The 25,556-nt window shown below is 32.5% G+C and overlaps 1 protein-coding gene across 1 annotated transcript; it reads right to left on the reverse strand.

The window, feature by feature from the left end:
* Window positions 1-6,177: 6,177 nt before the first annotated feature.
* On the reverse strand, window positions 6,178-25,554 carry LOC136976054 (uncharacterized). The gene is made up of 5 exons (XM_067271241.1): window positions 25,243-25,554; window positions 25,077-25,171; window positions 17,723-17,798; window positions 6,421-6,584; window positions 6,178-6,320 (listed from the first exon to the last, which is right to left on the reverse strand). The coding sequence occupies exons 1-5, from the start codon at window positions 25,508-25,510 to the stop codon at window positions 6,195-6,197; spliced, it is 729 nt and encodes a 242-aa protein (XP_067127342.1). The 5' UTR covers window positions 25,511-25,554; the 3' UTR covers window positions 6,178-6,194.
* Between the last annotated feature and the right edge of the window lie 2 nt (window positions 25,555-25,556).

Genomic DNA, 25,556 nt, shown 5'->3' on the forward strand with positions numbered 1-25,556 from the left:
CATTAAATTTTAAGAATCGCATTTTAGTCTGTGTAATCGAGAATAAGAAGGCAAAATTAACAATAGTAGCTTCTACATCTACATTCTGAATATGGCAGAGCGATTGAACTAAGTATCGAATTCCTATTTGTAAAGAAACGCGAATATATTCGTATTTAAACCCCCCCTTTTTGGCTTTTTTAGAAAAGAAATGGAATTTTGTGATTGGTATAAATTGCTCAGTCTACAAAACAAAATTTTTGCGTATCGTCAAATGTAATTTAAATGTTCAAAATCGGATCCAATACAACACCAACCGCTGCATGAAAAAACCCTCTCTTCCCGAGGGAAACGAGTATGACTAAACGAGTATGACTAAACGCAGAGGAAACAACCATACCTCCATGCGGGACATCGAAAACGAGAAAAATGTAACATAGAATTTAAATGTAAAAGTCAAAATTGTCGGAAAAATTTATACATTGATAAAATTTTGTTATTCTATGTAACCACGATTGTTACTTGATCCTTTGGATATAGTCATGTGATGTTCGTGAAACCAATCGCGAGCAAGAAAAACAGAGAATGACTGACAGCGTACAGCGCTCTCAGCTAAAATGTCGCTTCTCCACAGCGACATTTAAAAATGGCAGGGAACCCTGTAAGGCTCCCGAAGTGTCCAAGATCACACATACAGAAAAATTGATTTAGCTTTAGTTTATTGTAGTTTATACAATACAATTTGTTTAAACCAGAATGCCACAGTACTGGCTAGAATTTTCCATTTTGTACAGTTAAGTTTTCATGAATGTAGAACTGCTTCTCTTCCAATGTAAATGCTTTATGATGCAAACATTGAAATGTCTGTAGTACTGTACAGAGGGAAAAGTACTTTTATAAAACTCAATACCTTTAGAATGTAATTTAATTATGTTTTAGGATTTACATGCTATTGTGCTTAAAAATTCCCTGTAAACTAAAATAACCAGAGAAAAAAAACCTTTTCTAAGGTTTTGTTTTGCAATTGGTATCTCTTATAATGAGGAGTCTACGTACAGGGTTAATCGGAATCGAGCAAATCTCATCCCTATATCCACAGTGCGGCAATTATATTCCAGGACTGGATCTATAAAAATGAAACAAAACAATTTTATTCAAATCCTTTTATTAAATTATTCAAAATACTCTCCTCCTGCTTCAATACACTTTTTACAGCGATTCAATAGTGATTCAAATGCCTGCTCAAGCTCAATTTTCGGTATTGCCTCTAATATGCGCGTAGACTCTCTTTGGATGGTTTCAATATCATTAAAAATGCATCCTTTCAACTTCATTTTCATTTTTGGAAATAAAGAGAAGTCACATGGTGCTAAATCGGGGGAATACGGCGAATGATTCAACACACAGACTTGATTTCGTGCCAAAAATTGACGAACAATCAATGATGTGTGACTCGGTGCACTATCGTGTAACAAACACCAGTCATCAGAATTGCGATATTCTGGTCGAATTCGACGAATTCTTCTCATTAATCGTTGTAAAACTCCCAAGTAGAAAGCAACAGTAACTGTTTGACCCTGTGGGACGAACTCACGGTGGATGATGCCTTTGCTATCGAAGAAAACAATGAACATCGTCTTGATTTTTGATGGAACTTTTCGTGTTTTCTTGGCTTGAAGTGATGATTTTGACTTCCATTCGGCACTTTGACGTTTTGTTTGTGGGTCATATTGAAAACACCAGGTCTCGTCATCAGTAACAATTGATTTGAGGAAGGTTGAGCTGTTATTCGCTGCTCGTACAATCTCTCTGGAATGTTCTAGTCTCATCAATTTTTGCTCTTTGGTTAGTGTGTGCAGAACAAATTTAGCACAGACCTTTGTTTTGCCCAGATCTTCTTTAAGAATTTGTCGTATTGTCTCTTTGTTAATGTTTAATGCCTGTTCCATCATTCTCAGTGTTGCATTGCGATCGTTGGATACAAATTCTTGCACTTTTTGAATCGAATCTGCTGTTCGAATTGTTATTGGCCTTCCCACACGTTTGTCGTCCTCCAGTGATTGTCTGCCTTCCAAAAATTGCTTGTGCCACTCAAAAGTCTTTGACCGTGATAAACACTCACTTCTATACACTTTTTGCATCATTTTGAACATTTCTGTGGCACTTGTGCCAAGTTTAGCGTGAAATTTAATAACAGCACGTTGTTCCATTATTGTTTTCCGACATGTAACAAAATAAACTGATAAACAAAATATCAAAAACAATGATAAATGTCAACCAATTTAAATAAAAGTTTTAGGTTATGTTCATATATGTCCAAACTTCATATGACATAAAATTTAAACAGATGTTGCTACTGGTTGCTGAGATATAGCTTCAGTCCCGGAATTTAATTGCTGCACTGTGTCTGATTCTTCCATATTTAACAAGCAATTATTGCGACATAGTTACAAGGCCAAGCTGCACTTTTTAATCATATTTTTAATTTATTTAAATTATGCTCTCCACCTCAAACTAGCAGTCTTGCCCAAGTACTGCACAGTACATCATACTTTTCCTGTTAGCAATAGAGTTGTGCCATGCCGGTCATGTATCTAACTCCTTTTGGGGGAAATTTTAAATTGTAATAACGTGACTTTGGTCACTCATAATAAAATACATACAATGTCTTTGGCATATATATTGGTATCTCTTCTTTGAAACCGTGTTTGATGATTGTTGGACTATGAACCCAAAGTTGAGTTTTAATTAAACACTTGGCTTTATTTCCATCTTTATTTAGTTGACCCGAATCGAAATTCGTCATCGCCCATGAATTTTGAGGGGTTTAATTGAACTTAATTCCATGATGACAACTTCACGTCCAGAGGCAGATGTTTTGATGGCGCCATCTGCCAGACGATAACAAATTTGCCATATATATTGGTATTAGACTCAAATAAAATGTTTATGTGATATCAAATCCTTGAAAAATGCTGACAAACAGGAAAAGCGGCCTGTCCACTGACGGAGCATAAAAAATCCGATGGTTGGCTACTATGATTTAAGTGTTAAAATATAAACAAAATTTTATTTTAATTGAAAAACTAGTATTATTATTTTTAATAATTAGTATGTTTACTTATGATAAAATGACATTCTCATTATAACTAGGAATGTTTTTGTTATTATTCACAAATGCAGCTATAGTACATTAAAGTTTCAAATGCGATTGTGTTAAAAATTGAATTTTTAAGATGAGTCAGTCTAATCTCTAAACATTCATTTAATTTTTTTTTTCTCCTCGAAAAAGTTCACGTTTAGGAAAACCTGGTTCAAGTGAATGAATTCAAAAATTGGTTAACTTGTAATGATATTGGTTCAGCTCATTGCATTATTTGCTAAACCTCATTTATTCGTGTTAAATACAATGGGATTAAAGCATTCACAAGAAATGCCGATTGCAAGAAGCATGAAAAAAGTTCTTATTCTTATTTATTTTCCCCCAGTCATGGCTTCTGCCAACGAAGCAGTTTCCAAAGATGGTGACCCTAGATGACACGATGGTATAGTTCTTTGAGTAAAAGGGTTTACTCAAAGAACTATCCCATCATGCTAATAAATCTTGGAAATGAATTGTTTTCATTTAAGCAATTTCTATTTTGTAGAGGATACAGTATATTTTACAGAGATTTTATTCTATCACACTATCTTTCCATGTATTTTGTTTTGAAGTTTTATAATCCAATCCCAAAACTCAACTTTTATATAGAAAATGCATTTATTCTAAAAAAAAAAAAAAAATGCATTTCATGTACGAAGTTTAAATTTTTGGTACTGAATCCTTTCACCCCTAAAAAATTTTGGTCAGTATTATAAAACGTTTTTTAACAACTGATTCAATAATGATAAATTCAATGTCTTATATATGAATCTAATATTCCACTTCCAGTTTTGACACATTGGAAGAATTAAATAAAGTATGCCAACAGAAGCAATCAGCAATGCTCATGTGTTTACTTGGATTTTGTCATTTATAAATATAGTTTTGGATATTCTTTTGTCCCTAGAACTAGAATAAAGATTCTTAATCTAAGACCCATAGACATTTCAGAGGGCTATGAAGTGTCAGCTGCTTTAAAAACACAGTCAAACCTGTTTTTATGCACTCTTTTTATGTGCGATTTTTATTTGTGCGATTTTTTTAATGCGAATTTTTAATTTATGCGGTTTTTTTTGTGCGATTTTTATTTGTGCGGTATAGTTGGCGACTAGTCTTGTGCGATTCGTCATGTCTCACGTTGACTTATTATAGCTAAATAAACTTATTATAGCATAAATGCACTTATTATAGTAATATTATTGCATGAATATGCGAAAAATGAAATAATTTACTTTTTAAGTCAACAAAACACCACCTGGACAAAAATATGTAAAACAGACGATAGACCAGACGATGCAGTCAAGTGCTGACATCTGTTGTCAATAAATTCTATTTCGTACGGTTTTGAGTTATTTTCTATGTGAAAATATTTTTTAATTGTGTTGCGAAAACTATTTTTTACAGCCATTCGTGAAGTTTCGTGCTATTTTTTTAATGCGTCTTTTTTAATGTGGTCCCTATCCCCCGCATAAAAACAGATTTGACTGTAATTAAATAAAAGTTAAAATCAAAATTTTAAATTTAAATAACTTTTGTTTAGTGTTAATTATTATTGGAAACAGAGAAGGAAAAGTCTATTGTTGATAGCTTGATGGTCAAAGTGACAAAGATGTCAGCTATTCTGAGTTTGGATTGAAATGACAGATGGTTTGATCAGGCCTCATTGTCCAATTGCTTCATTGGAAACCAAACCAACCCATAATGGCCATGCAGAAAAGGATCTCTTAATGAGCCTAGGATCAAGTTTAAAAAAGGCTTCTTGCCTGTGAAGGATTTCTATGAATAATTCACCTAAAGCATGAAAATACTGTAAGTGTACTGTTAAAAATTAAACTGTTTAACAAGATTTTCCTGAAAGGATAAAATCATGAACAGAAAAAAAATTTACATAATATTTAATCAAGTCTTAGTAGTTAATTTTCATGTAAAATATACATAAGTTTGTCAGGCTTTTAATATGATTTTATATTTTGTTACAGTTTTAATAATTTATCAATGTAAATATTTGCAAGTAAGATTTTACTACATTTATTATATATATATAAATATACTTTTTTACATATAAAAAAATATACAACACAAAAACTACACCATGCACAAATGGATTAAAATCAAATGCATCAATTCAATTTATCAAGTTACATTTCAACTTTAATATTTACAAATTATATTGTTATCAGATAAATCATCTTTGAAGAATAGTTAAACATATTTCTTCTACCTTTAAATATATGCTTTTATGATATATCAAAATTTAAATTATTTCAAAAATCCATGCATAATAATTTACTTCACTTTAGTACTGAATTTGTACTACATAAATATAAAATGCATATAATGCCTTTAACTTGATGAATTTTTGTGAATCTTCTGAGATTGAATTAATTGTCTGCTGATAAACCATGTCATAAATTATTTAGTTTTTTGTGATGTAAACTGTTCTGATGGTTGGCTGGGATTTTAAGGTGCAAAAGTCATAAAAACTATGCTACACCATTATCCTGTAACAAGAGTTCTCAAATCTCTGAATGTTCTATTGCTTTAAATTTAATTCTTATGTGCATTGCATATGAATGCTTATTATTTTTCTTATTTAGATGAATATATATTATTCCATATATCATTCCTAATATAATATTTTGGTCATTAAAAGATATGATTAAACATTTGTAATATAGTTTTATAAATATTTATATTTACAGATTTCTCTTATCTTCATTACAATGTTAAAAATGAAAGGTTCATTGAACCTATATTTTATTTCAACTGATTGTTGAATAAATCAAAACTGAAGTAATCATTTATTGTCATTTTGAATATTTCCATTCTTGTATTATTATTAGCGGAAATTTCATTTATGTAATTTTTCTTTAATGCCACTTCAATACATTATCTGGAATTCAACATCCTTTGCCCTTATATTTAAAATTAATCTTGTAAAGATGTATCTTGTTCATATATCTTCAATGAAATTTAGAATGAAACTATATATAAATAAATTTCCTTTTATTTATTTATACACATGAAGTGAAAAACAGAAATTCAATGCGTGGAAATTTAATTTAAAAGCTGTTTATTGATTTGATATTGTCACAATTTTAATACCTGCCTGTGCTGCAGTAAATTGAAATTTTGATAATTTTAATTCATGATTTTTTTGCTTCAGCATTAAGAGATCTCGTTGAATGTCTCTCAACTCCTAGAAAAATAATTTATGTATTAATAGATACATTTAAATAAATTAAATATTTTAATTTTTAATTTAGTATAGTGGTTAAATACATATAATTGTTTATAACCTCTAAAACGGTTAACATTTGTCCTTGTTGTTTTAACAATAATTCTTGCTGTTGCATTAGTATCTCTATTTCTCCTGAAGACATAGTTATTGGATAAGAACAGGGAAAGGAATCAAGTTTTTCTTGATAATCTGATTTTTCATTAGATTCAATAGATTCAATTTCTAGAAAAAAAAAAAAAAAACATTTTTAATTGTAAATTGTGATTATTATTCAGGGTGTTTAATGGACCTGGAAATCTGAAAAACCTGGAAATGTCAAGGAATTTATCAGATCAAAGTCTTGGAAATATCAGGGAATTTATTAAACCTGGAAAAGGAAAAAATATTATTACTGCAGAGTGTATAATGCATCATATAACAGAGAAGAAAACAACAGAAGCGATTTGAATTGTGTCACATAATATGCATGATGATCTAAGTGTACATCATGCCTGCTGATTAAATTTAAGTATAAAAATTACTAATATTCACTCCAATGTTTCAAGAAAGTACAAAATTTGAGAATTATGAGGTTTTTAATTGTTTTATTAAAAAAATGTAGCTTTTTCAATCATAAATAGCTTATTTTTAAGGTTGGTTGGTTGATGTTTTTTGGTGCAAGGGCCAGATAGGCCATGCTGCGCCATGCCAAGTGATTCACTTGTTGAACTCAATACATATAATATGAAATAACAATAACAACTCACAATAACAAGGACAATACGAACAAACAAAAAACAACACACACAGAAATAATATGTAAATAAATCATTAAATATCTTTGTACAAATTAGTGACCTTTAGAAAGTCTTGCAGATTATAAAGATTTGGCCTTCGGCCCAGGATCTCAGTGAGGCTTTCATTTCCTAAATACTGTCTACGCCTAATCTCAAAACCAGAGCAATCAATCAGTATGTGTTTTACACTTACAGGACAGTTGCAATATTGACATACTGGCTGCTCGTCACCCTTCAAAAGGTATTGATGAGTCAACCAAGTATGTCCAATTCTCAATCAAGCAAGGATAACCTCAGATCTCCTATCATACACTAAGTTACGTGTCTAATTTTCTACTATTGGTTTGATCTCATGTAGTTTATTGTGGACTTGTGCGTTCCACATGTTTTGCCATCTTTCTGCAACATGTTTTTTAACGACCAGCTTCAAGTCGCTTCCTTCAATATTCATTCTATGCTGTGGAGGACTTGTTGACTTTTCAGCTTCTTCATTTCCTCTAATACCCGTGTGGCCTGGGACCCAAAAAAATTTTATAGAGAAATTACTCGCACAAAGATGGCACAGTGGTTTATGGATTTTAATCACTACAGAGTGAGAACTAGGTTCAGATGAGATCAAAGCCTGAAGTGCACTAACAGAGTCAGTGTAAATCATGCAGCAACGATGACCTTTCCTATTTATATACTTTAGGGCTAAATAAATAGCCTGCAACTCGGCAGTAAAAATGGAAGAATTCAGTGCGATTTGTTCTGCCACAATTTCATCCTGGCAGACAAAGGCTGAGCCAATGTAATCATCCGATTTAGATCCATCAGTGTATATAGGAATTAAATTCCTGTCGTGATGTCGAATTTCAGCAAAATACTGTCTATACATGTAGTCTCGGGTGGATTCCTTAGGAAATTGCTTTAAGCTAAGGTCAACATTTATCACAGGAGTTGACCAAGGTGATATACTATAAACCTCGGGCTGTGAAATGTTGCCCATATCCAAGTCAATCGTGCTGCTGACATTCTCCACTCTTATGCTGAATGTAGGGACACTACTTGGGCAAGCTGCAAATAATCTTATCAGCTGAGTATCTGATTACTATACAATCAACTGAAGATTTAATCTGATATTTCTGCTTAATATAATAAAACAGAGACAACTGTTCTCTCCTTGGGGATAGTGGAGACTCATAAGCATCCACCTACAAACTTTGAACAGGAGAAGTTTGAAATGCACCAGTGCACAAATGCAATGCTTGATGGTGGATTGGATCCAGCATCTGAAGAGTAGATTCTCGCGCAGAGCAATAAACAACACATCCATAATCCAGCTTAGAGCGAACGAGGGCTCTATATATCCTGAGCATCAAACGTTTGTCTGCTCCCCAGGATGAGCAGCCTAATACCTTTAAAAAATTCAGAGATTTTAAACATCTACTCTTCAAATTGTGCAAGTGTAATAAGAATGTCAGTTTTTGGTCAAACACAACACCCAAAAACTTTGCCTCATTGACAATTGGGATTTTAACCCCATTTAGGTGAATTTCCGGGTCCAGGTGCAAACCATGCCTTCGGCAAAAGTGGATGCACGAGGTCTTCTCTGCTTTAAAAGTGAAACCATTGATCTTGGACCAATTGTCTATGCAGTTTAGGGAGGTTTGCAGTTATCTCTCAATGAAACCCATGTTACTAGACTGGCAGGAGATCTGAAAGTCATCCACATACAGAGTGTTTCACCCTGGAGGGAGACAGTTAGCTATGCTGTTAATTTTTATTAGGAACAGAGTCACACTCAAAATACAACCTTGAGGAACACCTTCTTCTTGTGTGAAAGGCCTAGAAAAAGTGTTGCCCATCCTGACTTGGAATCTACGATTCTGCAAGAAGTTTTTTACAAAAATTGGCAGATTACCCCGCAATCCAAATTCATGCAGATCACGGAGTATCCCATATCGCCAGCAGCGATCATAGGCCTTCTCTATATCAAAGAACACAGACACTAAGTGCTGTTGTCGAACAAACGCTTCACGTATAGATATTTCAAGGGTTACTAAATTGTCCATAGTACCTCTGTTCCTACAAAATCCACTCTGATGTGGTGAAAAGTAGTTCTTTTCCTCTAGGAGGAACATCAGACGTCTGTTTACCATTCTCTCAAAGAGTTTACAGAGACAACTCGTCAAAGAGATTGGTCTGTAATTAGAGGGATTCTTACGGTCTTTTCCTGGCTTGGGAATGGAAATAATAATTGATAGCCTCCAAGAGTCAGGAAAAATATGTTCTGTCCATATTCTGTTAAACAGATTCAGAAGATTACCAAAGGAATTGTTTGACAGATTTTTAATCATGCTATAGTGAATTTTATCCGGGCCTACAGCAGTATTCCTCGAGCGAGAGATTGCTGTTTGTAATTCGATTCTGGTGAATGGCACATTGTATTCCTCATTAGATGAAGAATGGAAATTTAAATTTTGTTTTTCTCTTTGGGCTTTATAAGCTTGAAAATTCCTTGTATACATTATATTGCTGGATGAAGAAGAAAACGTTTCACCCATCAAATCAGCAATACCCTGTATATCGCTAATTATTGTGCCATTATTTTCTAGCATGGACAGAGAATGAGAAGCATATTTCCCATTAATTTTATGGATTTTATTCCAGACTGCTTTTCATCTGGTGGAAGATGTTATGCTAGAAACATACTTCCTCCAAGAATCCCTTTGGCTTTGCCTTCTTATTTTTCTGGCATTTGCCTTTGCTTTTTTAAAAGCAATCAAGTTGTTAGTAGTAGGGTATTTTCTGAAAATCCCCCATGCTTTCTCTTGTTTTTTAAATGCTGCCTCGCAATTCTGGTCCCACCATGGTTTCAAATGCTTTGGATATCTGATTGATGTTCTCCCCATTGTTTTTTCGGCTGCCCGAATAATACTGGAAGTGACAACTTCAACTGCATCATTGATATCAGCAGTATTGACCATTTCCTCAGTGATTTTAGCCAGAGAGGAGAATGCAGGCCAATCTGCTGTTTCAAGTTTCCAGCGTGGTGGACGAGCTGTTTCACAGCTTTCTCTGCCTCAATATTTTAAAAATATTGGGAAGTGGTCACTAGAGAGTGGATTAGATCCAACCTCCCATGTAAACGCTGAAAACAGGTTCGGAGTTGCTAATGCTAGATCAATGGCAGTGAATACTCTTGTTGGGGCATGGAAATATGTCACCTCTCCAGTATTAAATAAATATAATTGGCGATTGCCTATAAATCTCTCAATGGCCCTGCCTCGAAGATTTATGTCAGGACTGACCCACATTGGATTGTGACCATTGAAATCACGAGTAATAGAAACGGAGTTGGCAGCTGTTCAACCAAGGCATCCAATTCATCCTCATTGACTCTGACATCTGGCGGCAAGTATATGGAACAAACTGTGACAGTTACTCCAATAGAAATTCTGACTGCCACAGCTTGCAAATCAGTGGTTAGTTGTACTGGTAAGGATGGAATGTGATTAGAAACCAGTACAGCCACATCTCCACTGGCACAGGTGTGGCTATCATCATCCTTGCAGTAGAGATTGAATCCTTTTAAAGAAATTCTTTCTCCAGATTTCAAATGCGTTTCCTGGAGTGCCACGCAGAGAGATGTGGTAGCTGATGTCAAGTGTTTAATGTCAGAGAAATTGTAGCAGAAACTACAACAGTTCCATTGGATTATTTTATAACCCATTATGTGTTTGAGGCAGCATTTTTTGTGAAGGTATCCCTCTTTAATCTTATAGGGGGTTTTTCTTTTGGAGGTGACATTGGTGTTGTAACCTCCATATTAGACTCTTCATCAGAAATGTCAGAAAACTCACTCATAGATTGAGCTTCTGATTTTTTTGAAACTTTAGAGAGTGCTGCTTTCAATTTTTGTTTGTTAAGTGGGTTCTTACTTGCTTTCTTAGAACCCACATTTCTAGTTGTTACCCCTGTTTTAGGTAGGGGTGGTTTTGTGTTCTTATTCTCCTTTTCCACTGTTTGGGTAGATGGTGTCAGCAAACATTTTGCGTGGTGAGTGAGAGATTCACTTGGTGAGACATAAATATCTGTTTGAACTCCACATGTTTTAGTGGATTTTAAAACAGCAGCAAATGTCTTGTTTTTCACTGGTGCACTTAAAGTGACCATGCAACGTGCCTCGGAATAAGGTATATTATTCACAGTTTTCACCCGTTGAATCTCTCTCTCTCTTTGCCATGCAGGGCATTTCCATGAGTAGGCAGGATGGGCTTCTTTGCAGTTTACGCAGCATGAAGTGCTTGTACATTTGGTACTCTCGTGATCTTCTTTTCCACACTGAGTGCATGCACCTTTCCTTTTACAAGATGTTTGTGAATGTCCAAACTGCTGGCATTTAAAGCGACACAACGGATTTGGAATGTATGGGCAAACTGGACAGTGCAGATATCCTGCCGTTATGAAAGATGGCAATGTCGGTTTGTTAAAGGTTAAAATTAGGTGTTTAGTTGGAATTAACTTGCCTTCTCGACGAATGGCGATGTGTCGGACAGCAGTAACTCCTTGATCCGAAAGGCCGACCTGAATATCTGATTCATCTTCAGACATTGGATCAATCTCTGATATCACCCCACGTGATGAGTTTAGACTTCCGTGTGGGTTGACAGTGACTTCCATGTCTCCAAGGGTCTTTATTGCCGAAAATTTTGATGACTGTTGAGGTGAGGTTGTTTCTACAAGCAGATCTCCTGACCTCAATTTTTGTATTTTTTTCAGGTTTCCAACTGTATATTCAAACAATTTTTGAATCAGAAAAGGGAAACGTTTTGATAAAGGTGTTTCTCCAGTAGCATGCACTATTAAGTAGGATGGCTGGCTGGTAGTGTTTTCGTTGGTGTTTTTTGGCTTGTCTTTAGTTTTTGAAGTTTTAGTATCCATGATTGAGAAATAAGATTTCAGCTCCTAGTGACCCCACCCACCATGGGGCCCAACTAGGGGATGCCGTCACATGGGAGACTCCCATAGACTGTCACACCAGGGTTTTCCAGGAGCTATACCCTCACAATGCAGTCAAGAAAAGCACATCGTCTGATCTGCTTTTTCGATCAGTTGACTCCAGGCCGAGTTCAAGAATGACACAACGACCAGCTGACTGACTCAAATGGAACCTGATTTGAGCCTCCCGTTTATCCGAAGCAGGGGCCAAAGCAGTGTGTTGGGGACATTATGTTGCCCCTCAACTACTGGGATCCCCCTTTCTGACATACGGGTCATCACGCACGGCAAACATGTGGGTGGGCGTTCAGATCCCAGGGATGGTAAAGAAAGTTACTAAACCATCTCTGGGAGGTCCCCTCACCACGGACAGGAACTCACATCGAGGGGCTTATTTTTAAGTGTTGTCTTGTGGGATTCACTGAAAAGTTGGAAACCCTAGCTAGCAGTCAGTTTTCTTTGGAGGTAGAGGAGGTCTGTTTGTAATACTGTTTCAAAGCTCTTACCGAGTAAATGGTATGTATTAAATTATAAAGACAGTATTTTCAATCATTTTTACTAACAAATTTAAATTTTTTCTAATGTAAAGAAGAAAAGTGTGCTACATGCATGGGTGGAAAAATATCTTTTAAAACTGAAAAATTTACAGTAAAATTAACAAAACAAATCCTATTTTTTTCCTAGAAGATAATTGGTAACTTTGACCTCTAAAATGTTACTAATAATCTGCTGTTATTGTTGATCAGGAAATATTTATTTTGCCATTTAATTCATATAGTAGTCCAAAATATTAACAGAATATCATAAAATTAAGTCTAATGCAAACTTTTCAAATTTTTGCATAGTTTCTTCTACAAACTTGTAGACCTATTTTCTAATTTATTTTCAGATGGACATTCATTTCTGCCAATTAGTACTATAAAATCATGGAATAATGACACAAAAGAATGGCCACCTTTGGAATATCCAGCTATATTTGAAGCTATATTATTAAAAGTAAAGTCTATGATTACCAAGAAATGCTTGATTATAAGTGTCTTGATTCTTATAATTATTTTTCAAGAGGTAGATGAAATTTTAATTAATAAATTGTCACAAAACATTTGTGTCCTTAAGACAAATGTCGAGCCATCACAAACCCTATCTGCAAGTAATCATTCTGTATGGACTTGTATATCTAATGATGGAAAAGTTATTTATATAGCTGGATGTACAAACATGGTTGGTTACCCATTCGCTTCTTAAATTTTCATCAAATGGAAATGAATGTAACTGAAATGGTTGAATACATGGACAATTTTGATGCATTGTGTTTTCAAGTACAGTACATCATATACAGCTTCAAATTACTTATAAAGAACTCTTTGGCTATTATGGCTTCTGGCTATATAATACCACATATCTACTTGAACTGGTTTTATAAGGCATGTTGCCAATGAAAAACTAAAAACTGCAAACCTACACTAATAACTTGTAGTACCTTAATGGCTGCTAAGACATATGCCTTCATGTAGCAGCATTCAAAAACACATTCAGGAAACCTGTGAATAGTCAATGCGCAATTTGCAGTTTGTCTTTTGTGAGTAAAATCCCCAAGGCAACAATCTTTTGGATATTTCAACAAAGCAATCAACTTAAGCATATATGTGAACCAATACTAATGAATCAAAACAAGAAAGTCCAAATGGAATTTTGCTTATCCAAAATAAAGCCAAATCACTTTTTGAAAGATAGGGAGTAACATTTAATTTGAGTAATAGTAAGATTAAACAAAGTTTAAATAAATTCAATATAGAAATTTCCAGTACAAAAATCCTGTATGCCATATAATGGAACAAAAATAAAAGCAATAAATATACCCTATTATGTGACATAGGAAACAATTATTAATAATTAAGTTTTTAATCAATAAAGTAACCAGTTATGAAGAATATCCAAAAAATTATGGTTTCTTGTTTAATCTCATCAAAAACATTTATTCAAATTTCATGCAGTCAACACAAATTATTTGTCATACCTCCATTTGTCTGATGAAGGCTTATATCCTAAAATATATAATGAAATTTGAAATGTTTCTGTTTCTATTGTGAGTCTTTTGGTGAGATGTAAACATAAGAAACCAGAATTTTTGGATATTCTTCACAAACTTTACTCGAACAGGGTTCAAATTTAGCAGTTGTCTAGTTTTCACAAGCAACCAAAATTTGATTTGGATTATCAAATATATTATCAGAGTAGTCCAGTGGGCAACCCCATTTATTTTTTTGTTTTTTCTTAACTTTTTTAACTTTGTGCATACTTTATTTTGTTAAATAGTAATAAGTACTTTTTTAGTAATAATAATAAAAAACAACTGAGGTCCAAGGCATCAAAATTCCATTATGACAACAAAGCCAATATGACTGCTACAGAACACAAGAGCAAAACATGATAAAAAAATAAAAAAATTAATCATTGGCAACTGGAGGAAAAATATCAATGATTTATGAATAGTTATTCGAACTGTCAAACACCGTTATAAATTAAAGTCGCTAAAACATATTATTATAGTCTCATATTCATTAATTTCACTCTCCAATGCATTTAAATTATAAATTTGATTCAAACTGAAATAAAATATTTTTTAAAACATGTTACAAAATTTAAAATGCATCTTTAAGATTAATATTTTGTAGTATTAAATTAATTTTGTTTTCAGTTCTATACAAAATACATAAGAAGAGACTTATTTTTTCAGAACCAATAAATTTTCATTTTACTCACATTCTGAACTGAACTAGTTGTATTGTGTTCTAAATACAATAGTGCCTCATACTTTGAACTTATTCATTCCAGGAGGTTGTTCAAATTCCAAATCGTTCAAAGTCCAAAGCAATTTTTCCCATAAGAAATAATGGAAAGTGAATTAATTCATTTCCTGACACCGAACAATACCCATTTCGATAAACTTAAAACTGCAAATACACATTATTTAATATAAAAATAAGACAATTACATGCTCTAATATAATAATAAATTAAAACTTGAAAACAATAAATAAAATACATAAATAATGTATAAGAGTTGCCCAAATAAAAAGTGGACATACATCAGAACCAGCAAACATTTATTGCAAATCTAAAAGAAATCTCCATGTTTGTTTAGGCAAAAATCCTAGCATCTCACAAGCAGATTGATTTTTTTACCAGCAGCCCCTCAGAGAATTCTGGTGGCTGCTGGTAAAAAAATTCTTTGATCTTATCCTTCAACTCATCATCCAACATGAACCTTTGCCCTTGAAGAGCTTTCTTGAGAGGTCCAAAATGTGAAAATTCTAGTGCAAGTTGTAACTCACCTGTCACTTCTGATTATGTTTTCAGCAACAGTGATTGATGCAGAAGAGATTACATTGTGTGCCTGACCCAATTTCGGTTTATCTGTAAATCTTACACCAATTATTCACTGCTGTTTGTCCTAAATAATGTTCACTATAAATGTGCATCATTTATCTATAGATGTTAGCACTCCTATTCTCTCCAACCACTAAAATCCAAACTACCACCTGTTGTTCGATTCTGGACACTTCCATCTTAACTAACTTAACATTAATCTACCTATTACTAGAGATAAAATCTATTCCTGCCAATACATAATGCAGCCCCTGTAAAGTGGGTAAGCTCAATCACTACTTTGTAACATGAAATATGTCACATGTCCACTTTTCATTTGGGCAACCCTTATATAATACAATAAAAATTGCATTTATTGGTTGCACATCATCAACTTCAGCATCTTAAACATAGCCACCAGATCTGTCACGTGTGTACTGCTTTCATGTTTTGCCATAAGTTACTTTTTAATTTCAATTGTCTATACTACAACTTTCCTTTTAGACTTTATTGCTTCCACACCCTTTTTGGATCCCATAGTTAATAAATTAAAGGTTTTGGCCATTTTCAACAGCTGTCATTACATAACATAGTTGTGTGATTTAATTGTAACAGTTGTGAAATTTAACATATTACTGCCAATGAGAGATTGTATTATTTGTTTAGAAGCTCATTTTAAACTTTTTACATCATATTTTGTTTAAAAAAACTAGAGTCAAAATTACTAGATAAAAAGCATTTCTGGCATGTTACTCTCTATGATTTTAAGAAAGAATATAATGCCATAAAAACAGTCAAAAAGCTTTGTAATGTGTATGGGGAAGATGCTCCTAAACTTCAAATATGCAAACATGGTTTAAAAGTTCTGTTCAGGAAATTTTGAACTAATGGATAAATAATGTATGGCACATTCAAAAGATGTCAACAAAGAAAAATTGTAGGAAGAAATTGTTAAAAATTAATGAAAAGCACACAATATATATAACTAAACATATAAAAAATGAAGCAAAAAAAGCACTGAAAACATACAAGCATAATACGAGAGTGAGAGATGACTTGCATTTACAATTCAATGCATGCACAGTTTGAACTCTGAAGTATCATTTGAAATCCAAGGCAAAGTTTTGTCAAATTCAGCATTTGAATTCTGAAGTGTTTGACGTACAAGGTGCCAGTGTACAAATAAATCACATCCTTCTTATATTAAGTTTTGCTTTATTGATTAATGGTGCTAACATCTGATTAATGAATTCTTTAATTCATTAACTAGTTATTTAATAATTATGTAAGTAAAATGAAAATATAAATAACAAATTTTATTCAATATCCAATTAGTCATTAGTTTAGTGTACTTATTAAAAAATGTTAGCATGTATTTACATGCTTATGAATTTTTACATGATTTTTAATACTGTAAGCCAGGAGTTAGCAATGCAGCACCCACAGGCACCATGACACATTTCAGATACCCTAGAACCATAGTCACACAGGCACAAATATATGTACTTGTAATTTTATTTAATTTGATTTTGTGTTATTTTATGTATGTACTTTTAATTTTCATTCTTTATTTATTATAAGCATGTATAATCTTTATTTTGTATAAATATACATATTTCAAAACAATTATTTTACTTATTTATTACAACATAGTTTAATTTTTGAGAAAAAAAATCACTATGTGCCCTTGATGGTTTTTAAAATTTTTTATTGCACCCTTAGTAACAAAAAGGTTGCCAATCCCTGCTGTGAGCAATTATAGCTTTTTGTATGTTTTATTTAATCATAGAATTCTTTTTTGTTTCAGTTTTTAAATATAATTTTTCTTCCTAAAAAATTTTTTGACAAATTTTGAACATATCCATTAAGAATTTATAGGACTACTCAACATTTCTAAGTTGGCACCCTACTGTAAACAAATACCTCATAGGTTTCCTGAGATGTTCAAGATTTCTTTTTATGTTTAGATCTAATGAATGGCTGTATAGCATGTAAGCAATAAAAAAAGCATTTTTTTTAATGTAAGTGTGGCCTTTTTTGTATTATCTAGTAATTTATTAAAAAAAAATTATGTGCATTGCAGTTTGAACAAATGATTTCATTACAGGACAACCAGAAGTCTAGAATTGCATGCCCACTGGACAACAAGCAGATTTTCTTAATTTCTAACCCTACTTGAAAAAGTTTTATCCATTTAAAAGAATTTAAATAATAGTTTAAAAGTCAGACTCACTATCGGCATCATCGATCTCAATAGCATCTGAATTTGGAATAGATTCTTGCTCAGCAGGTTCACTTTCTTTTCTATACTGCAAAAATGTGAAAATAATTAGTGTAATATTTAAATTTATATATCTTCGATTTTCAAAATTAAAAGAAAGAAAATCCTAAACAGTTTAGTTTAACTGTTTGGATTGTAGAATAAAATTTTTAACCACACAGATTCTTTCAAAATCCTATTTTCCTTCATTTAATCTGATTAGTGAAATAAAAAGTTGATTTAATATATTGATCATAACATTTCTTTTAAATTTTGACAATATATTATAAAATACTGTATATAAAAAATTTGTATAATATGATGTTATTATAATTAATATTAATGTTTGTATTTTTTAAATAAATTTGATTCTTGAATGAAATTACTAGACAAAACAGAAATAAAAGTAAATTGATTATAATTAAATCATTTTAACTTTGTAAGCATTAAGAGAACCTTTTTCATGCTCATCATGAGCTAGGAAAGGCCAAAAATTGGAGTATCTGAGTGGTGAATGATGTATCAATCCAGGTCTTATCTTTCATTTACCATGAATAATTGATCTGGATGTATTTACCTAATTTATCCAATCCAAATCATTTGTAGCCTTAATATGTGAATGTGTTGGATCATAAATGATCTATCATATTCACTTATTTAGGCCAAGTCATTTGTAAAGATTTTTGAGGATCACCGTAGCCAAACCTGGCATCATTGTATGTATTCTCCGATATGCAAACTAGCATGTGTTTGCATGGGACCACATCCATTTAAAGGTGTGGGCATCCTTAAACTCTGAGTACAGTATAATGGCCCACTAATACCAGATGTTAAAATTGCTCTATAATTGGACCTGTCTTTCCTTACTAGGAAAAGAAAATCTATTCTACTCAAAATGGAACATTTATTACAATACTACTTTTTATTGTTCACTTTGAAAAATGCACAAAGCAACCATTATTGGAAATAGGGTTATTTCTTGGGAGTTTTGAAGGAAATTTATAGTTTGATTTAAGGAATTCTGGTAAAATTTTTGTTTGCTTTATCTTGTGAAAATTAACATTATGACAATGGCATTTTTCAAGGGCAATGGTAAAATTTATTTTAAGATGAGTTGACTGTATATATAGAAATATTTTATTTAATTGAATGTATTGCTTTAACATGTCCTGTAATCTGCATACATACTAAAGCTTAATAGTAAATTTTTAGAGTTAATAGTTTATGTGACAGATTAAAAATGATCCAAATAAATAAAAACATTTGATATTGCAATATAGAATAAATTGCATTTAATTAAATAAAGTATAACCTCTGAATAACGGGCACTGCCAGGACCAAGAAGTTTGTCCGCTATTAGGAGGTACCAGTACATGCTGGCAGCTATATTGTATTTTAATTAATGAAGTCATCATATAGTGAAGAATACAATGGGCTAATAAAACATCAAATTTGCATTAACAAAGAGTGTGTGTACAATGCAAAAATTCATTTTCATTATGCACTGCAATGAATTTGCAATGTGCAGGTGGCTGAGATGAGTCATACCTAAATCATTTTACAGTATTGAATGCTAAGTTAAATTCAAAGGAACTTTCCTAAATTTGAACAATTGTAAATTCCTAAATGTACAATTTGAAATGAATTTTTACATTATACACTGCTCTTTCAGCCAAAAATATATGTAAAATGGCTTCTAAATAACAGTTAGATTTCTATATAACAAATTTTTTTAATTTGTAAGTATTATTCAATTGATCACTAAAAATTGATTACTCCATCTAGATTGAGTATTTAGGTTTAATTTCAGGTATCAATCTGTAAACTCTTTGTAAAACCACAGCCTAGGTGTGAGAAATACTGGTCATTAGCTTTTAAAATCATTATGCAATCTGCCCCCATGTGGCTACCAGTTATAAAAAAGAGGGGGATTATCTGTCAACGAGGGCATTTGGACCTAAATGATTTACAATTAATGAATGTCTTAGAGTTACAGTATTTCTTAGTAATACTGTAACTTAAAGTTAATATGTTTTTATTGAAAAAAAATTACTGTATTGTATAAATTTTTGGACAACCTGGAATGCATCAATATTCATTCCATAATACAACACTGTATTGAACTATACTGTACAGTATAATGGATTAATTTTGCATTGATTTAGTTTATGCCACTTCCTCTGGGAACACATCTGTTGTAAAATCAGAGCAACCTGTACAATAAATATTGATATCAGTGACATTTCTTATTGTGTACAGTACAGTATTTAACTGAGAAAGCAGTATTACTTGTGCAGGTGGCTGAGATGAGTCATACCTAAATCATTTTACAGTATTGAATGCTAAGTTAAATTCAAAGGAACTTTCCTAAATTTGTCTGTCAGAGTTCTTTTGATATTAGAAAGTGAAATGCAACTTTTCAATTTTATTTTAACTTCAGGTTTGAGGGTGATGGTTCTATACTGTAGTACAAAAATGTCAAAGCAAAAGTGTTTAAACATTACTAAAAAAATTAATGTGTTATAGAAAGTTGATAAAGACTAAAAAAATAAAGACATTGTAGCAAAGTTTGGAATTCCTGTGAGTAGTTTATCAAACATAATAAAAAAAAAGTCACAAATCAATTTTAAAATTAGTTGACTATTCAAGACCTACAAAAAAACATGCTAAAACCTATGAATCAACGAAAACATGCTAAACCATGTTTTCGGTGAAGTAGATGAAACAATCTTAATACTCTTAATAAGTGTGAAATATATTATGAAGAGAGAACATTTTTTTGTTCTGTGCAACAAAAAAAATTAAAAATTTTTTATATGAAAATGTAGTTAAACTAACTTTTAAGTATTTTAGCACATAAATGTAAACTTACTTAAAATTACATTTACATTAATTTAAATTATGTAAAATAACAAAATTACAATTAAAATAATACTTATTTTCCAAAAAGTGTAATTTCTGTATAACGAAATTTACTCATAGCAAGTTTTTTTTCAGGATTTAGCAACTTTGTTACATAGAAGTTTGACTGTATACAGTATACAGTCCATTATTTAACAAATATACTTCTTTAATATATACTGAATGAATTATAATTCTTCATTCCACGAAAAAACCTTTATAATACAGTGATAGGTGTTTCTACAACAGCTAACATTTTCAACCCCTTAGAGGTCTTCCTCAGGCACAGTTCATAAGAAATTTCAAATGCCAGTGGAACGGAACAAAAAATTCCATGATTTCAAATATGGAATAGAATTCACTTCGGTTTTTTGTTCCATTCCACTGGTATTTGAAATTTCTTATGAACTGTGCTTGAGGAAGACGCCAAAGGGGTTGAAAACGTTAGCTGTTGTAGAAACACCTATCACTGGATTATAAAGGTTTTTTCGTGGAGTGAAGAGTCTATTATTTATCTTTTCAGCTGTAAAAACCTCATATTAATTGAATTCTAAATATCAAACAAATTGGACAGGATTTTTTATATGGAACATAAAAATTGGAATAAAACATAAACATTGATTAATTATTAATTCATCAAAAATGACATGGGTGGAAGTAATGAAAAAGAAAAATGGGTTAATGTGAGCCTAGGTACACAAAATAGCAGTGCTTCCGGTAACCTTGATGGCAAGTGTTTTTAGAAAATAAATGTAGATGGCGCTAATAGTAATGATGCCTTCGTATGCAAATATCCATCAAAAAATTCCATTCAGGAAACATGAGGAATAATGTGAATTTCAAATTTTGTTTATGATGTAGACGGATTATGCACGTTGTTAATTTTTTAAAAGTGTCTGTGTTTTTTTTAAAGTTTGTACAATTTACTCAAAGTCTAAAGTTATCGAGGAGGAAAGTTTGTCAATGGTAATTAACATGTTAAACGTGTCCTTAATGTGTTCAATGCGTGTTAAATGTCATAAAAGTGTATTAAAGGTGTGTTAACATTGTGTAAGTGAGGTAAAAATTTTGTAAAGAGTTTATATGTGGTTCAAATTTGCGTTTAAAGTGTGCAAATGTGTGTTAAATGTGTTTAAAAAGTGTGCAAATAGCGTTTAAACGTGGTTTAAATGTGCATTTATAGTGTGTAAATGTGTTTAAAAGTGTGCAAATGTATGTTAAACGTGTTAAATTTGTCATAACCAAGGATATGTAATAGTGATTTCCGACACAAAAGACAATGTGAATGACACATGGAAAGCTAGGTGGCCGTGGATCGCAGGTGCCAACCTCTATGGAGACGCTGCCTATCGTAGATGAAAAAACGAGAGATGTGAATCGTAAGACCGCAGTTCTTAAGAGGAGTAGAATTTACGTACAATACAGGCAAATTTTGTTTGAACCACTGATGTATAGAATCTCGTAATTCACTTCGTCCATGCATTGATTGAATTTATAGGTAGTATGATGACTTTTTTATTTTTCGTTTCTGGTCCAAGAGTAGGAAAAGTAACCAAAAGCAGGGGAAAAAGTAAGTAGCAAATTTACGTTTTAAAAATGTTTTAGTTTTAAAAAAGATTAAATATAGGCGTGTTTATGTTATTGTCGATGGTCGCCATCTTGTTTGCACATTTGCGTGTGTAAACAAAATGGCGACTGGAAGTGCTGCTATTTTGTATACCTAGGCTCATATTAACCGAAAAATGAAACTGTTGTTATGAATAGAAGGGTAAATAAAGGTTGGTTTAGGCGGTCAGTTTGAATATCGAGTTACAAAGGCGACTTGCTAGTCACTTCAAGAAGTGGGAAATGTATTCAGTATTCTTACATTTATAAATTCATTCAGTAATAAAAACTAACACAGTGATTCGTCTGCTTTATAGTTATCAAGTAGGTATAATTTTTCAAACATTTGGCCTTTTTCAATAAATGATTTATTAAAAATTACATCTAAGCCACCATGAAGTTGTTAAGATCAAAAATGATATCATTAATGTGAGAATACCAAATAACTTCCCCCACTTTAAAGTGGCTGACAAATCACCTTTGTAACATCAAGGAAGAAAAGTAAACTAAACAAGCTATTATTTATTCTGACATCATCACAATACTGGGCTGCAATTTTTAATCATATTTCTTAAATTTATTTAATTTGAAATATACGCTCTACATCTCAAATTAGTGTCTTACCCCTGTAAATCACACTTTTCCTGTTAGCAATAGAGTTGTGTCGATCATCTACCTAGCTCCTTTCAGGGGAAAATTTTTGCACCAAAATAACATGACTTCCAGTTTGCATCGGAAGTTCGTATACAGTTAACTGGGGCCTCCTCTCCTAATGTTTCCATATCTGGTCTCGGTTTTCATCTATCTAACTCAAGATTAAGGAAGGACAGACAAATAATGGACAATAGTGGGAATTAATAGGTCTACAATTTTTCAAAATACAACCCAGTAACATTAATATGTATGACAATAAGTGATAACTGATAACTTAACCAGGTTAGTCTTTTCTAACAGATAAAGAGTATTGTTCAGCTTTTTACAACCTGCCCTCCTTCCCCATTCCTATTTTCAACTCGTCTTTATTCAACACCTGTAGTCAAAATTTGTCATCTGAAAGAGTATTTGAACAAATTCTGTGTTTTCATTTTAAAATATTTCATATGTAATTAATTGTTTCAGAATATTAAAGGCGGTACATGGTTTTCATAAGGTTGTTTACAGACAACAGCATCCTTTATTTAGAGGTAAATATAATAGACGTCCTATTTAAAGAGTCTCGGGTTAGTAAAAATGTCTATTAAATAGAGGTGTTCACTATTCAGGAGTGTTCATTAATGAAGTTTTCTCCATATTAATAAAAATAATCATTTTTTGATTAAATTTTTAAATTTCAATTAAAAAATATCTTTTCATTTAAGTGAAAATATGGTATTGAAATATGTTTCAGTATGCAATGTAATTTAACAATTGACAGCCACAGGGTTGAACAAAATAATGTAAGTCTGCCAACTTTTAGGGACAATCAGTTAATTGCACATCAGGAAAAGCCTAGGGACTGATTGTATGTGGGTGGTGATGCTGGAGGCATCCTTACAACAAAACCATTTTATTATAATAAACTAATGCTTACATGAATGTTGACAGGTAGTGCACATAGAAATGTAGGTCAACAATTCCACACAGTCCAAAATAACAGAATTTGCTCTTCAGTTCACTGTTCGGATGTCTCATGACTTGGATGACTCTTCGGTGCTTGTTGGTTCGAGACATCAATGTTCTGATACGGGAATGTCAATGACAAAGTTAGTCGTGATTACATTAGGTGAAAATCAGCGATTTAACCTTGAGATTTGGAGTTTTTATAAAAATTTTCCCTCAAATCTCACCTTTTGATTGGTCCTGTATCCCCTTCCTCACTTCCTGATTGGTCTTCCTTTTGTTTCTAGGTGAAAACCAAGATTTGATTGGGTCACGAGAAAGGTCCGATTCGCGGCATCTATATGACACCTTTCATCGACTATGATCGGAGATTGTTAATGGAACTATAAACCTGGCACTCGTAATTTAGTCCGTTGTTTTTGTTTTCTGTCATTTTGGAACTTTAACAACCATACATGGTGTTTTTCTATCCATCAAATCTGTCCCCTTTCTCAACTTTTTAACCTAGATAGATTGTTTATGAGTGCTCGTCTCAGAGTTCCATCTTCCCCAGTAAACGTTCCACCTGATCCATTCGTCTTCCTATTGCATTTGTTTTAACAACTATAGGGTTTTTTCTCTCTCCCCTACATAACTTTCATTTTATTTTTGTCTCAGAATTTTTATATATTCAATGCAATTTTCGTGATTTCAGACCTTGTTTGAAACCTCAATAATTTTGGCACCTGAGACAAGCCAACAGTGCCAATATACTTATACTTTGTGAGTGTTATGACACCTTTTTCATATTCCTTCTAATTTGGCACCCGAAACAGTTGACTCGCTTCCTCATCTATTGGCACAGCTCCAGGCAATCAAATTGCTAAGAATGCTACAACACAAGACTGTCACTCTAAAGGATCCAGGTTCAAGTCCTAGTATGATCCTCAAAAATCTTCAGAAACAACAGCCTAAATAAGCAAATATGTTGGATCATTTACGATCCAACATTAAGACTACGGATGATTTGAATTGGATAAATTAGGTAAATACATCCAGACTAATTATGGTAAACGAAAGATACAACTGGGATCGATACATTGTCCACCACTCGAATACTCCAATTTTGGGCCTGGCCTGGCCCACGAGCATGAAAAAGGTTCTCTTAATGCTTACAAAGTCGAAAAAATTAAATAATAATAATTGACAATATCGGAAATTAAACAGGTAATTAATTATCTACCTTTTTTAGAATTTTATAACGGCTCGTTCGTTTAACTTGTTTGTCATATATTTCTCCTAAACGGTCAATTCTTCTCTCGAGATCAGATAAATGATCTAGGAAAGAGGAAAGTTGTAAAATAATATATTTACATTTAAATAAATTGTATTAAAGGAATAAGACTCACCTTTCATCTTTTTAGAACGAACAATTTTCAATCTAGTTTTGCATCTGAGATCCCTCCACTTTGACATAATCTCTTGATTATTTCTCTGCACGCTACTCACCATATTTACTCTTCTCGTGATTTCCTTCCACGCTTGTAAATCGCTAAAGGGAAATTTATCGTCTTGTACGTCTCTATTTTTTTCCAAACATTCTACTAAAGTTTCGATTTCGGCGGGAGAAAAATTCGGTCTCCTTTTAGTTCTATGTTTAATCCAATTCAGCGCCATTTTGTTGTCTTTGTAAACAGAATATCGAGTACTCGATTCTAATTGG

The sequence above is a fragment of the Centruroides vittatus genome, unplaced genomic scaffold, assembly GCF_030686945.1.
Source record: "Centruroides vittatus isolate TY-2023 unplaced genomic scaffold, ASM3068694v2 contig_393, whole genome shotgun sequence".
Lineage (NCBI taxonomy): Eukaryota > Metazoa > Arthropoda > Arachnida > Scorpiones > Buthidae > Centruroides > Centruroides vittatus.